The sequence below is a fragment of the Otolemur garnettii genome, unplaced genomic scaffold (assembly GCF_000181295.1).
Source record: "Otolemur garnettii isolate 467f Iridium unplaced genomic scaffold, OtoGar3 scaffold00233, whole genome shotgun sequence".
Lineage (NCBI taxonomy): Eukaryota > Metazoa > Chordata > Mammalia > Primates > Galagidae > Otolemur > Otolemur garnettii.
Genome location: NW_003852628.1, coordinates 369312 through 382046, shown reverse-complemented (window position 1 = coordinate 382046; position 12735 = coordinate 369312). Strand labels below are relative to the sequence as shown.

Sequence of the window (12735 nt, the reverse complement as noted above, 5' to 3'; positions counted from 1 at the left end):
GGAGACTCACTTGAGCCCAGGAGTTGGAGGTTGCTGTGAGCTGTGATGCCACAGCACTCTACCCAAGGGGACAGCTTGAGGCTCTGTCTCAGAAAAAATAAACAAATAAAAAGATATTCCCATTCCTTGACCTGGCCACACAACAACCACAAAACACAAAGAAAAGCGAAAAAGAGGACTCTCAGAAACCAACAATGGGTTGAATTTTGTGGTAAGGAGAACCCAGGATGCCCACCCAGGAGAGATGTAGAAGCCTAGGTGGTCTCACCTTGGGGATGACATACCCTCGGAAGTGGGTGTCTTTGGTGACTATGTGGGGCAAACCAATGGGGATGAGATCTGCAAATCTCTGAATCTCATGGATGACAGCATCTGTGTATGGCATTTTGGCTCGGTCATCGAGGGCTGGAGGGCGATGTGTGCCAATCACCTGTACAATCTCCTTGTAGACTTTCTCTGCAAAGAAAAGGGGACCAGTGAACTCCATTTCAAAGAGACATCTCACTGCTTTCTATGATATAGGAAAAACCTATGCTAAAGGGTTAAATCATTGATACACCTCAGAGCAGTCATCCTGGGGTGAGGGGAGGAGGGAGGAAGCAAAAAGAATTCTTACCCTTCCAAATTGAATGAGGGTTATAGATTCTATGCCCTCATACACAGGTACACACACGCATGCACACAATTTTAAGCGGAATTTCTGATCAATAACTCCAGGCTCAGAACCTGTCAAAACTCTCTGAGTCGAAAACAGATTAATATTTATTATATGTGTATTACAGGTGAGGCACTGTGCTAGGTTCTCATGCAATATGAGTGGAATCAATAGATTAATCCATGAACAACTGGATAAATAAATAGATACATAAATCAAGCATTGGTGGATAGATTAATTCAAGAATGGAAAGATTGATGAATAAATGAACAAACCAGTAAGTAGATATATATATTTACTTATAAATTAACAGGTGGATCAATTAATGAATCACTAATTAATAAATGGTTCATAGACAAATAAATCAATGAACCTAATTCATCTATAATCATATAAATGGCTAGATTTATAGGAGATAAGTGATTGAAAAAAATAGATTAGTGAAGTGTGAGTAAATAAAGAAATAAATGGAGATAGATTGAGTGATAAATAAAGAATGAATGAATAAGTGGACTATTTAGTAGATAAATTAAGGAAGGAATGGCTGGATATAAAATGAATTGAAAGACTAATTTTGTTTTGGTTTTTTTTTGGCTTTTTTTTGAGACAGAGCCTCAAGCTGTCCCCCTGGGTAGAGTGCCGTGGCATCACAACTCACAGCAACCTCCAACTCCTGGGCTCAAGCGAGTCTCCTGCCTCTGCCTCCCAAGTGGCTGGGACTACAGGCGCCCACCACAACGCCTGGCTATTTTTGGTTGCAGCCATCATTGTTGTTTGGTGGGCCCGGGCTGGCCACCTTAGGTGTATGTGGCTGGCGCCTTAGCCACTTGAGCCACAGGCACCGACCTTGAAAGTCTAATTAATGAAAGAATGAAGGAATGAAACCTGTTAGCAGAAGGATAGGTAGATTCATGCATGAATGGATGAGCCAGTGAATTAATGACAAATAGAACACTCAACTTATCACTGTTCCAAAGAATCAACTCTTAGGTTAATTCGCCCAAATAAATGAATGAAAGTATATGTCCTTGGATAAATCATAGATGAAGGAATCAGTGAATTAATGAATAAAAGGATGGACAGATGAAAGAGTGGGTGGATAAATGGATCAATCTTAAAGGGATGGCACAGAAAGTCAAATATCTCATGTTCTCACCCACCCCTGGGTGCTAAAAAATGTGTCCACGTGGATGTAGAGAGTGGAATGATCAACAGTGGAGACTCGGAAGGTGAGGGGGTGGGGAGGGGTAGATGATGAGAAATTCCTTAGTGAGTATAATGTATGTTACTCGGGCAATGGATACCTCGATGACCACTGTGCATTGCATATCTACATTGCATATATATTTGTACAAATAAAAAAAACCTGAAACACGTCCCCAGAGTCTTTAAGTGATGGAAGAGAATAGTTCAACAGATTCTTGTTCACACATCCACCAAAATAACTCTGGGTGGAACTGGAGACCGCTCTCCTACGTGAAGTATCTCAATAATGAAAAAGTGCCACACGTACTTACTGTTACCTATGAGCACACACGTGCCCAGAGGGAAGTAAGACTCAGTGGAAACCACCTGGGGGGAGGGGAAGGAAGAAAGGGGGCAAAAACCTACCTAATGGATACAAGGAACACTATTTGGGTGACAGACACTCCTATAGCTGGGACTCAAGCATTACAAAGGCAATCCATGTGACCTTAAACATTTACAGCCCCTTCATATTTTGAAATAAAAATTTAAAAAGGAGCTGGGTTAGTTGGAGGCTAGTCCAAAGCCAGCAGAGCTCTGGAATAAGGAGCCCTAGCCCTGCTTCTGTAGCTCAGAAGGGAGTGGAACTCCCTTATTGGATGTCCCTGGCCCACCTGTGACATGAGGGTATTTGAGCATGAGCAGGAAGCCGTAGCGGAGAGTGGTGCTGGTGGTCTCGGTGCCAGCGAAGAAGAGCGAGAGTGTGTTGAGGATGAGGTTCTTGTGGTTGAACTCACTGTTGGGGTTGGATTTCTCCTGGGTGCAGAGCAGAGAGGAGGGGAGCGTCAGGCTGCAGCCGCACTGCTCACACACACCAGTCTTGGGTGGCCTCCATCTGTTTCAGGGTCTCTCACTCTGACCAGCCCATTTGGTTTTCTCTGCGCTCTGCATGTCCAACCATGCGTCTCTCTCAGCCTCTCTTTGTCTGGCTCTGTTTCTCTCTCTCCACCTCTGATGTGTTTCACTCCTTTGCCTCCCAATCTCTTACTGCCTCTGCAGATCATTTCTCCTGTTCCTGTATTTTTGTCCCTTGCCCTGAATTCCTTCCTTGGCCTACGCTCTCCCTCTCTCTCTCCTCTCTTCTCTACTTTCTCTTTCCTTTCACCTCACCTTTCTTCCCCTTCTGCATCTCCTCTGCTCTTTCTCCTTTTCTCCCTCTGTCCTCTCTGCATCCCTCCTCCTCCCCCTTCCCTTTACTATTCTTATCCTTTCTTCTCTCTTCTCCATCTTCCCTCCCTCCTCTCCTCATCTCTATCCCTCTCCCAGACCCCACTTTTTCCATTCGGAGCAGGTAAACATCTATGAGGTCCCGGGGGGAACTGGGGTCCAGGGTTTCCCGGTGCTTCTCCACACTGCGGCCGATGAAAGCATTGATTTCCTGCAGGTTTTTGTAGATCTGCCTGTGTATACCAGGAAAGTACTTCAAGAAGCTGGAGAAGAGCTCAAACACCTATGAAAAAGAAGAGGTGGTGAGGTCAGCCTAGGGCAGGTGACATGAAGTGGGTAACCTTCCCAGGCCCAATACTTTCATGGGAGTCCTTCTCTTTCTCTCTCTCCCTCCCTCACTAACTCCCTATCTCCTTTGATCTGTTATTCTCATACGTAATTCTTTCTGCATCTTCCTCCCTCACCTTTGAGTCTTTTTCTTGGTCTCTGCCACACCTCCTTGTCTGTTCCTTTCCCCCTCTTTGTCTCTGTGCCTCACTTATCATCTCTCTGTACCTCTCATTGTCTACCTCAGCCAGTTTACTTGTTTTCCCATCTGTTCTCTGTTTCCAGATGTTCTCTGTTTCCGCTCCTCCCCATCTCCCTTGCTAAAGATGCCATTGGATAAAACAAAGTGTACAGAACATGAGCCTGTCAACAGCTTGGGACTATTTACGTATTTCATAGCTTTATCTGATGATAAATGGAACATCGAACTTCTTGCAAACAATTACACAAAATGCAAAAATGTATATATTAAATAATATGATGGAAAGTTCCTTCTTAATCCCTTCTTCTGGAGATGGCCACTGTTAACTGTTCGGTGGATCTCCATCCAGGCTTTCCTCTCCCCGTGGTTCTCCGACATTGGAATCCTCTGTGGGGCTTGTCCCAAGTATGTCCCCAGGGACCCATCCCAGACTTTCCAGATCAAGCCCTCCAGTAGGATGTGCTGGGAATTCAGATCTGTGATGGTCCCATGTGGGAATCTGACACACACCGCTGGTCGAGCATGACAACTGTACTTATTGCCCTGCAGTTGAATAATCTTAATGTGCAGTCGGCATATTTCCAGTTTAGTCCACTATGGAAACTTTATTATTTGTTCTAAAGCAGCAGCATATTACTTTATAATGTGGGGAAAGATTTTTTAAAATACATAAACAGGGAAAGGAAGAAATGCAAAAAATGGAAGAACTGTGGTTTCCTATTGTCATATACCCTTGAATTTCCCCGGGTGGGCAGAAGCAAAGACACAGAGGAATCAGGGCCTGAAAGTCTGACTCATTCATTCTCTCTCTCAATCCCTCTCTCTCTTTCATACATTAGTATCAATTTTGTTTCCCAGGATCCCTTTATCTCTCTCCGCCTCCTAAATCTTTCTCAGAGTCTCTATTTCTGCCTCCCATCATGCCCCATCCTTTCCCTCAGTCTCTCTGTCCCTGTCCCCAGGTGTCTGTGTCTCTGTCTCCCCATATTGTCCCTGTCTTTATTCCAGCCATAAGATAAGCTGCATTTCTGGGCCCCCAAACACATCATCCCTTTCCCCTTCCCTGGATGTCACCTCATCCCTCCTCCCGCCCACACCTCCATCTCTCTGACCTGGCTGGATAAAGAGCTAATGAGTGAGAAGGACTGATAGAATAGGTCCAGCATCCTCAGGAACTCTGGATCTTTGTAGTCGAAGCGTTTCCCAAAGACAATGGAGCAGATGATGTTGGCAGTGATAGCCTGAAAGGAGAAGGTGGGGTCCAGGAGGGCTCCTAGGAGGAAGAGGCCACAGGTCAAGGAATGTGGACTAAGAAGCCTGGGGAACCTGTGGCTGTCCCCACCCTGGCTCTCTGACTGTTCACCATGGCTGAGTCATGATATATGAGAATATACATGGCATGCTTCGTGTGCCAGGCCCTATTCTGAGCACTTCACACAGCATTTTATCTGCTCTCGCCATGACATTATGAGATGGGTACAATTCTCTTATTGTTCCCATGGTAGAGATGGGAAGACAGAGACCTTAAGTAATTTGACCACAAAACACAGTACTCATAGGGCCCGAGATTCAGATCAAGGCAGCCCAGCTGCAGTCTGTGTGGCGGTTGGTCCTCACCCTGCATCTGTGAGTGAAGAGGGTTTAGTCCCAGGCGCAGGGCTGGGGCAGGATAGTTGTTCGATCAATTGTTTGTGCAAATTAAAAAGCCCTGATCTCTCTGTAACTATTGTGACTGCCCCTTTGTCTCTTCTGTCCATACCTAGGGCTCTCCAGGTATCTGGGACTTGCGCTGCACTTGTTAGCTGATGCCTGTGTACAGAGGCTCAGCCTTGTCCTGGACTGGAACGGTGCTGGGCTATATGTGTCCAACAACATCAGATTGGCGTGGCCTCTCTCTCTGGATTTCACCTCTTTTTCCTCTGCATATGTTCTCCTGAGCCTCATCTGTCTGTCTTTAATTTTCCCTCCCTCCGTTCCTACTTCTCTGAGTCTATGTGTCTGTGCACATCTCTGAGTGTCTTTCTCTTTGTTGGGGTCCTCCTATCACCATCTCTTCCTTCTTTTCTGATTCTCTGACTGTGTCTGTCTCATCCTGTCTTTCTTTTCAGTCTCTCTGTCCCTGCTCTGCCTATGTCTCTAATTTTCCTCCCATCTTCAACATTCATATCTAAGACTCGCTTAAGAAATTTGGTGGCCAGGCGCAGTGGATCGCGCCTGTAATCCTAGCACTCTGGGAGGCTGAGGCAGGGGGATCGCCTGAGCTCAGGAGTTTGAGACCAGCCTGAGCAAGAGCAAGATCTCATCTCTACTAAAAATAGAAAAACTAGCCAGGCATCATGGCAGGCACCTGTAGTCCCAGCTACTCGGGAGGCTGAACCAAGAGGATTGTTTGAGCCGAAGGGTTTGAAGTTGCCATGAGCTATGAAGCCATGGCACTCTACTCAGGGCAATAGAATAAGATTCTACCTCAATAAAAAGAAAAAAGAGAGAAAAATTTTATTAAGAGAAATTGTAAAAAAAAAAAAAATGGTATAAATAAGATGGAGAAGGACCATGTCACTTATATGTCCCATAAACACATGGTTATGGAGAATTTAAAAATAGAGTCCAGGTGTGATGGCTCACACCTCTAGGCCCAGCAATTTGGATCACTAAGGCAGAACCTCTTATACCAGAAGGTGTAGACCAGCCTGGACAACATAGTGAGACTCTAAAAATTTTTACTAAAAATTTAAAAAATTAGCCAGGCATGGAGGCCCATGCCAATAGTCCCTGCTGCTTGAGAGGCTGAGGTCGGAGGATCACTTGAGCCCCGGAGACGACGGTTACAGTGGGCTATAATCATGCCACTTCATTCCAGCCTGGGCAACCAAGGCTCAAAAATAAAAATTAAAATGTTAAAAATAACCAGAGGTGCTTCTTTGATGGTCCCTCAGACGGCCTGAGTGCAGAACACCCACCTGGCCTCTTCACTCACTGGCAGCTCATCACACTTCATCCAAGGAAAAGAAAACAGTTTGCAATTTTCAAATTACCTGTAGTTTTCCCTTTTCTTGTTTTCCTTTCTTTTCTATAAATTCTGGTTTTGCTTTTGACAGACAGACTTGATCCATGAACTGGTTTCCCTGAGCCCAGTAGATAGTGTGCTACCCACCGGGTATGTTTCTTTGCCCTCTTCTTGGACACTCCACACCCGACATCTCCCTCTTTCTCAGACTCCCTGCATATCTCTCCCTTCATCTCTGCCTCCCTGTAGTTCCCAGGCTCTCTCTGGTCCCTGTCCCGCTAGCTGGTGGTCTCTCAGGCTCTGTCTGTCTCTGTCTCTCTGTCTCTGCCCACACATACCTCTCCTTTTTTTTTTTTTTGCGGTTTTTGTCCAGGGGCTGGGTTTGAACCCGCCATCTTTGGCATACTGGCCGGTGCCCTACTCCTTTGAGCCACAGGCGCCACCTCAACATACCTTTCCTTCTTTCTCTTGCTAGTCACTTGCATCTCTATCTGTTTCACTTTTTTTTTCTTTTTTTTTTTGAGACAGAGTCTCACTTTGTCACCCTGGGTAGAGTGCCATGGCATCATCATACCTCACAGCAACCTCAAACTCCTGGGTTTGAGCAATCCTCCTGCCTCAGCCTCTGAAGTGCCTGAGATTACAGGCACTCACCACAACGCCCAGCTTGTTTTTCTATTTTTTGTAGAGACGAGGCCTCATTCTTGCTCAGGCTAGTCTGGAACTCCAGACTGGCTCAAGTGATCCACCCATCTCAGCCTCCCAGAGAGCTAGTCGGTTTCACTGTCTTTCCCGTCACTACCGGGACTCACCCTGGGATTTCCGCAGCTCCTCCACCAGACACTGAGCCTCCTCCTGAATCCGCTCCTCCACGCTTCGCTTTCCCATCCCGAAGTCCCTCATGGTGGCCAAAGAGAATCGCCGGAGAGCCTTCCATCGGTCCCCATTGGCAAAGACTACGCCTGGAGTGTGGGAGGGATGGGTTGCAGAGGCCCTAGGAGGGAGGTTCTGGGTCCTTCTCCACCTGTTTCCCACCTTTCCCTGATGCATCCCCCACCTGGCCCTCCCAGTGCCTTGGAGGCTCTCACCATGTCCCTCGAAGATTGGCTCCACGATGGCGATTTTGCCCCGGCCGGAGAAGTACTCGGCTTGGTCCACCAGGGCCTCCCGTATGGCCTCTGTCCCACACAGCATGACTACCGGCCTTGGCCCCAGATATACGGTGAAGACATCCCCGTATTTTTCCTGGAGCTGCCAAGTATACCCACAGCCCAGGTTATATTAGTCAGCACACACCTTAGTCGTCAAACTATTAAAACACTCACCTAGGGCGGTGCTGTGGCTCAGTGAGTAGCGCGCCAGTCCCATATACCGAGGGTGGTGGGCTCAAATCTAGCCCCGGCCAAACTGCAGCAAAAACTAGCCAACCACTGCGGCAGTCACCTGTAGCCCCAGCTACTCGGGAGGCTGAGACAAGAGAATCACCTAAGCCTAGGAGCTGGAGGTTGCTGTGAGCTGTGATTCCACAGCACTCTACCCAGGGTGACAAAGTGAGACTCTGTCTCTTAAAAAAAACACTCACATAGCAGACTGGTAATTAGAATTTTCCCCAAGACCTTCCCCCACCAGCTGCTCTTAAATTTTCCCAGGATCCAGCAACTAAAGGGTTAGCGCATGACCTAGCCCAGGTCTGCTCGGATTGGTTGGTTCCCTAAACAGTGTAGGTGGTTAAATATGTCTAATGCCACCCCCATTCATATCCTTGAGTCTGGCCAGATTTCCCCCGGATCTCAATGAGAGAATCATCCTTCTTATGATCACCAGTTCTACTTTTCCTGCTAACCCAGTCTGAAAATATTAAATGGAAAGCTCCAGAAAGAAATAACTCATAAATTGTGTGCCATTTTTAGTAGTGTAATATCTCATGCTTTCCTACTCTATCGCAGCTAGAATGTGAGTCATCCTTCTGTCTAGTGTGTGCAAAGTGCTTGTCAACATAGAGCTAGAATAAACATTGAGGGATTTTTGCAAGGTAAAACTCTACAGCAACAAAACAGAGCAAAGCACCACAGGAACATGGCCAGCACCCACGGACATAATGCTGACTTGAAGCACAACAGAGTCGATTTGTCATAATTCTATTCCTATGACATTCAAGCACAGATAAAACCAATCTGTGGTGTCATAGTAGCAGGAAAGTAGTGATGGGAAGAGGGTGTGAGGAATGTGTGCAGTTTGTGAAAATGTATTGAGCCGTGTACATTTTTAGAGTGATGTTCAACTTTGATAAAACATTGACACAAAAATCATAAAAATGGTTGCGTGTACTTAAAAATGTCTTGCACTGATCTCTGCAAAGCCCCTTCACTGCTGTTTCTGCTTCCATTCTTATAGTCCCTACAATCCTTTCACTACCCTCCAAGACAAAGTAATTCTATGAAAATGTAAATTAGTTAATATCCCCAACCCTCGACAAGGCCTCCAGTGCTCTCCCTCTTTGCTGAGAATAAGATGTAAAGTCCCCAATGTGGTCTAAGTGGCCCTACATGACATGATCCTGTTACCCCCCTGACTTCTCCTCTGTCTCACCCTTTAGCTCCCCTGATCCAGCCTCTACATCATTCCCTGAGCTTTTCCTGCTTTAGCATTCTGTCAGCAAAATTATTTGGCAGATTGGCTCGGCACCAGCCATATACACCTAAGGTGGCGGGTTCAAATCCAGCCCAGGTCTGTAAAACAACAATGATGGCTGCAACCAAAAAATAGCTGGGCATTGTGGTGGGCGCCTGTGGTCCCAGCTACTTGGGAGGCTGAGGCAGAAGAATCACCTGCGCTCAGGAGTTGAAGGTTGCTGTGAGCAATGAAGCCATGGCATTCTACCCAGGGGGACAGCTTGAGGCTCTGTCTCAAAAAAAAAAAATTATTTGGCAGATTGTTATACTAAGTCAGCCAACACTGAAATTGTTAAGATATATAATTTGACTAACTCCGAAAGAGTGATGCAAGGTAAATTACCTATGATGACCTTTTTAATAAACAATACTATGCATGTGAATTGGAGAAACAAAGTTGGTGTTTAATGGGATTTTTTTTGAGACAGAGCCTCACTATGTGACCCTCAGTAGAGTGCCATGGTGTCACAGCTCACAGCAACCTCCAACTCTTGGGCTTAAACAAGCAATTTTCTTGCTTCAGCCTCCCAAGTAGCTGGGACTATAGGCACCCACCACAACACTCAGCCATTTTTGTTGTTGTTGTTGTTGCAATTGTCCTTGTTGTTTAGCTAGCCTGGGGTGGGTTTGAACCCACTACCTTTGTACATGCTAGAGCTGTAACCACTGTGCTACAGGCACCAAGCCCATTTAATGGGATGTTAATCCAATGTTAAGCATATAGTCATGGAGAGCCTGGATGGCTGTGTGGTCCTTCCTGAGTCCTTAAAGCTTCCGTCATTAAAAGTTCTGCACTCTGGGCTCGGTGCCTGTGGCTCAAGTGGCTAAGGCGCCAGCCACATACACTCAAGGTGGCGGGTTCGAATCCAGCCCAGGCCCACCAAACAACAATGACTGCTGCAACCAAAAAATAGCCGGGTGTTGTGGTGGGCGCCTGTGGTCCCAGCTACCTGGGAGACTGAGGCAGGAGACCCACTTGAGCCCAGGAGTTAGAGGTTGCTGTGAGCTGAGATGCCATGGCACTCTACCCAGGGGGACAGCTTGAAGCTCCTGTCTCAAAAAAAAAAAAAAAAAGTTCTGCACTCCAGACAGTGCCTGAGGCTCCATGAGTAGGGCACCGGCCCCATATACCAAGGGTGGTGGGTTCAAACCTGGCCCCAGCCAAACTGCAATGACCAAAAAAATAGCTGGGCGCTGTGGCGGGTGCCTGTAGTCCCAGGCTACTCAGGAGGCCGAGGCAAGAGAATCACCTAAGCACAGGAGTGCCCACTCTACTGAAGGTGATATAATAAGTCTCTGTCTCTACCAAAAAAAAGTCTGCACTCCATGACTCAACATGATAGAGATAAAATGATCCAAACCGTAACAACATATTGTGACTGTCATAAGGTTCCTAAAATGGGTTATAGCAATGTTTGGTTTGGTTTGTCAAACTCATACTTCTGGTAAGACAACGAAAACTTCCGGCAAATGAAATGAATCATTTCAACACTTCCAGAGGGAGATCATTCAATGCCACATTCAGTACCTGCTTTCTGGTTGGATAGAAGGCTTCCTACGCAGGAAGGCCAATGCTATCATGTAGCTAAAAGGTTATTAGAAAAGGCATTTCCCCTCTGGAGCATTCCTGGAGAAATCTCCAGTGATAGAAGGGTTGGTTTCACTAGACAAGTTATAAATAAGGTATTGCAAACACAAAGTCATTAGGCACAGCTAATTGAGTTGATTGGTTTGCTTTGGTCAAAAGTGTTAGTGATTGATGGCAATTGGATCCACTCCCACTGGGAAAGCATGGATTGACTTCCTTATTAAATAATTACTGGAAGACCCATGCCCCTAATAATTAGAATTTTACATATCTCCCACTCTCATAAACTCTGTTGTGACTCAGTAGTGCAAAGTTTAACACATTATGACAAAGTATATTTTCTCCAGGTAAAAGAAGTCCTTCATGACTCACCAACTGATGACACCCCAGCCCAGAGCTCGAAAGGCACCCTCATTCTTTCTGTGGGGGGGGGGTGGGTAGCAGACCATATAACTCAAAGGACAGGAGAAGCAAGAGTTAAGCTTTGAACTCTCTGTAACTATGAGAAACACCTGTGATATAATAGCTCAGTGACACCTGGGTGATAAGGGTATGGGGAAAGGATTCATGTGAGCCGAGAACATCAGTGCTTGGTAGTCTCTGCACCTGTGGTTAAATAGCCACAGGATCACGGCTATAAACAGCTGCAGGAGAGGTTAGTCCAGATTCTCATTCTTATTCTTTCACAGACTCACTCACTCTGACTCTTTTGCTCCTCCTGCCTGCAGGGAGCCTGCCCTGTGCCCTTCATCGAAGACTGCTAAGATTCACTCTCCTATGAAGACTGTTTCTCTTCCTGGAAAACTGTCTCTCTCTCTCTCTCTCTCCCCCTTGTTAAGACAAATAGCCCTCTGGCACCTAAGGGGAGTTAATCTCAAGCAAGGTAGCACAGCAGTCTGTGTGGGACGACTAGATAGGCTGGGTCCTGACAGTGGGGGGATTCCCAAGGATGGAGGCAGGAACCAGCCCATCCTCAGACCCTGTCTGTCTGCATCTTACCTTCAGGAAGGACTTGAGAAGGCCCCCTCTGTCCATCTGCAGAAGGTTCCCCAAGAAGGGCAGAGGATAGGGTCCTGGTGGGAGGTGGCCATGGGCCTTTGGGCGGCCCTTGACCAAAAGTAGCAAGAGGCCCGTGAGGATTGCAAGGGAAAGGAGGACGCTGAGCTCCATGGTCTCAGCCTGACAGTCTTCCACCTCATTGCAGCGTCCAGCTGGGCCTTTTATCCTGACCCTGCCTCCCCACCCAGTTATGAAACTTCATCCAGTCCCCTCCTCCCTTCTCATCATTGTCCAGGAGTGTTAACCTAGAAGAAAGGTGCAACCAACCCACACTTCCTGCTTGGGTGCCACTGTGCCCTGTGCCCTATCCCTTTACCCACTCCCTAGATGCTGGCAGGGATATGGTGGTGCACATACCAAAGTCCACATGAATGTGCCACTGTGTGAGGGTGTGAGTGTGTGTTTATTTTTGTGGGTGTGGCTAGGCATGCACTTGGCTACTTGGTTTGCCTGTTTGTTTGTTTGTTCATGCTCGCATGTGGATGTTGGGGCCTGCTTGCATCTGTGTCTGTCCTTGTATGATTTTTAGAAGATGAAGGATGTTTGTATTTGGTGTGTTTCTGTATATGAGTCTGGGTGTGCTTATGTGCATAGTCTAACACTGTGGAGCCTTCTACGTATGCATGTAGTTTGACATGGGCAGCCGTGCTTGCCTGTGTATGGTGGATGTGGTGGTGCTGTATGTTCAAAAGTGAGAGGGGCCAGGCACAGTGGCTCATACCTGTAATCCTAGCCCTCTAGGAGGCTAAGACAGGTGGATTGCTTAAACTTGGGAGTTCAAGACCAGACTGAACAAAAGCAAGACCCTATTGC

General features: G+C 46.7%; 1 protein-coding gene across 1 annotated transcript in view; it reads right to left on the bottom strand.

The window, feature by feature from the left end:
• LOC105888244 (cytochrome P450 2B4) overlaps positions 1 to 12135 on the bottom strand; it is a 19320-nt gene extending 7185 nt beyond the window's left edge. The window contains exons 1-7 of the mRNA XM_012812954.2: positions 11863 to 12135; positions 7692 to 7854; positions 7416 to 7565; positions 4709 to 4869; positions 3174 to 3350; positions 2515 to 2656; positions 269 to 456 (exon numbers count right to left, since the gene is read on the bottom strand). Coding sequence (XP_012668408.1) covers positions 269 to 456; positions 2515 to 2656; positions 3174 to 3350; positions 4709 to 4869; positions 7416 to 7565; positions 7692 to 7854; positions 11863 to 12033 — 1152 coding nt within the window. The 5' untranslated portion in view covers positions 12034 to 12135. The remainder of the gene's footprint in view (positions 1 to 268; positions 457 to 2514; positions 2657 to 3173; positions 3351 to 4708; positions 4870 to 7415; positions 7566 to 7691; positions 7855 to 11862) is intronic.
• Positions 12136 to 12735: the final 600 nt, after the last annotated feature.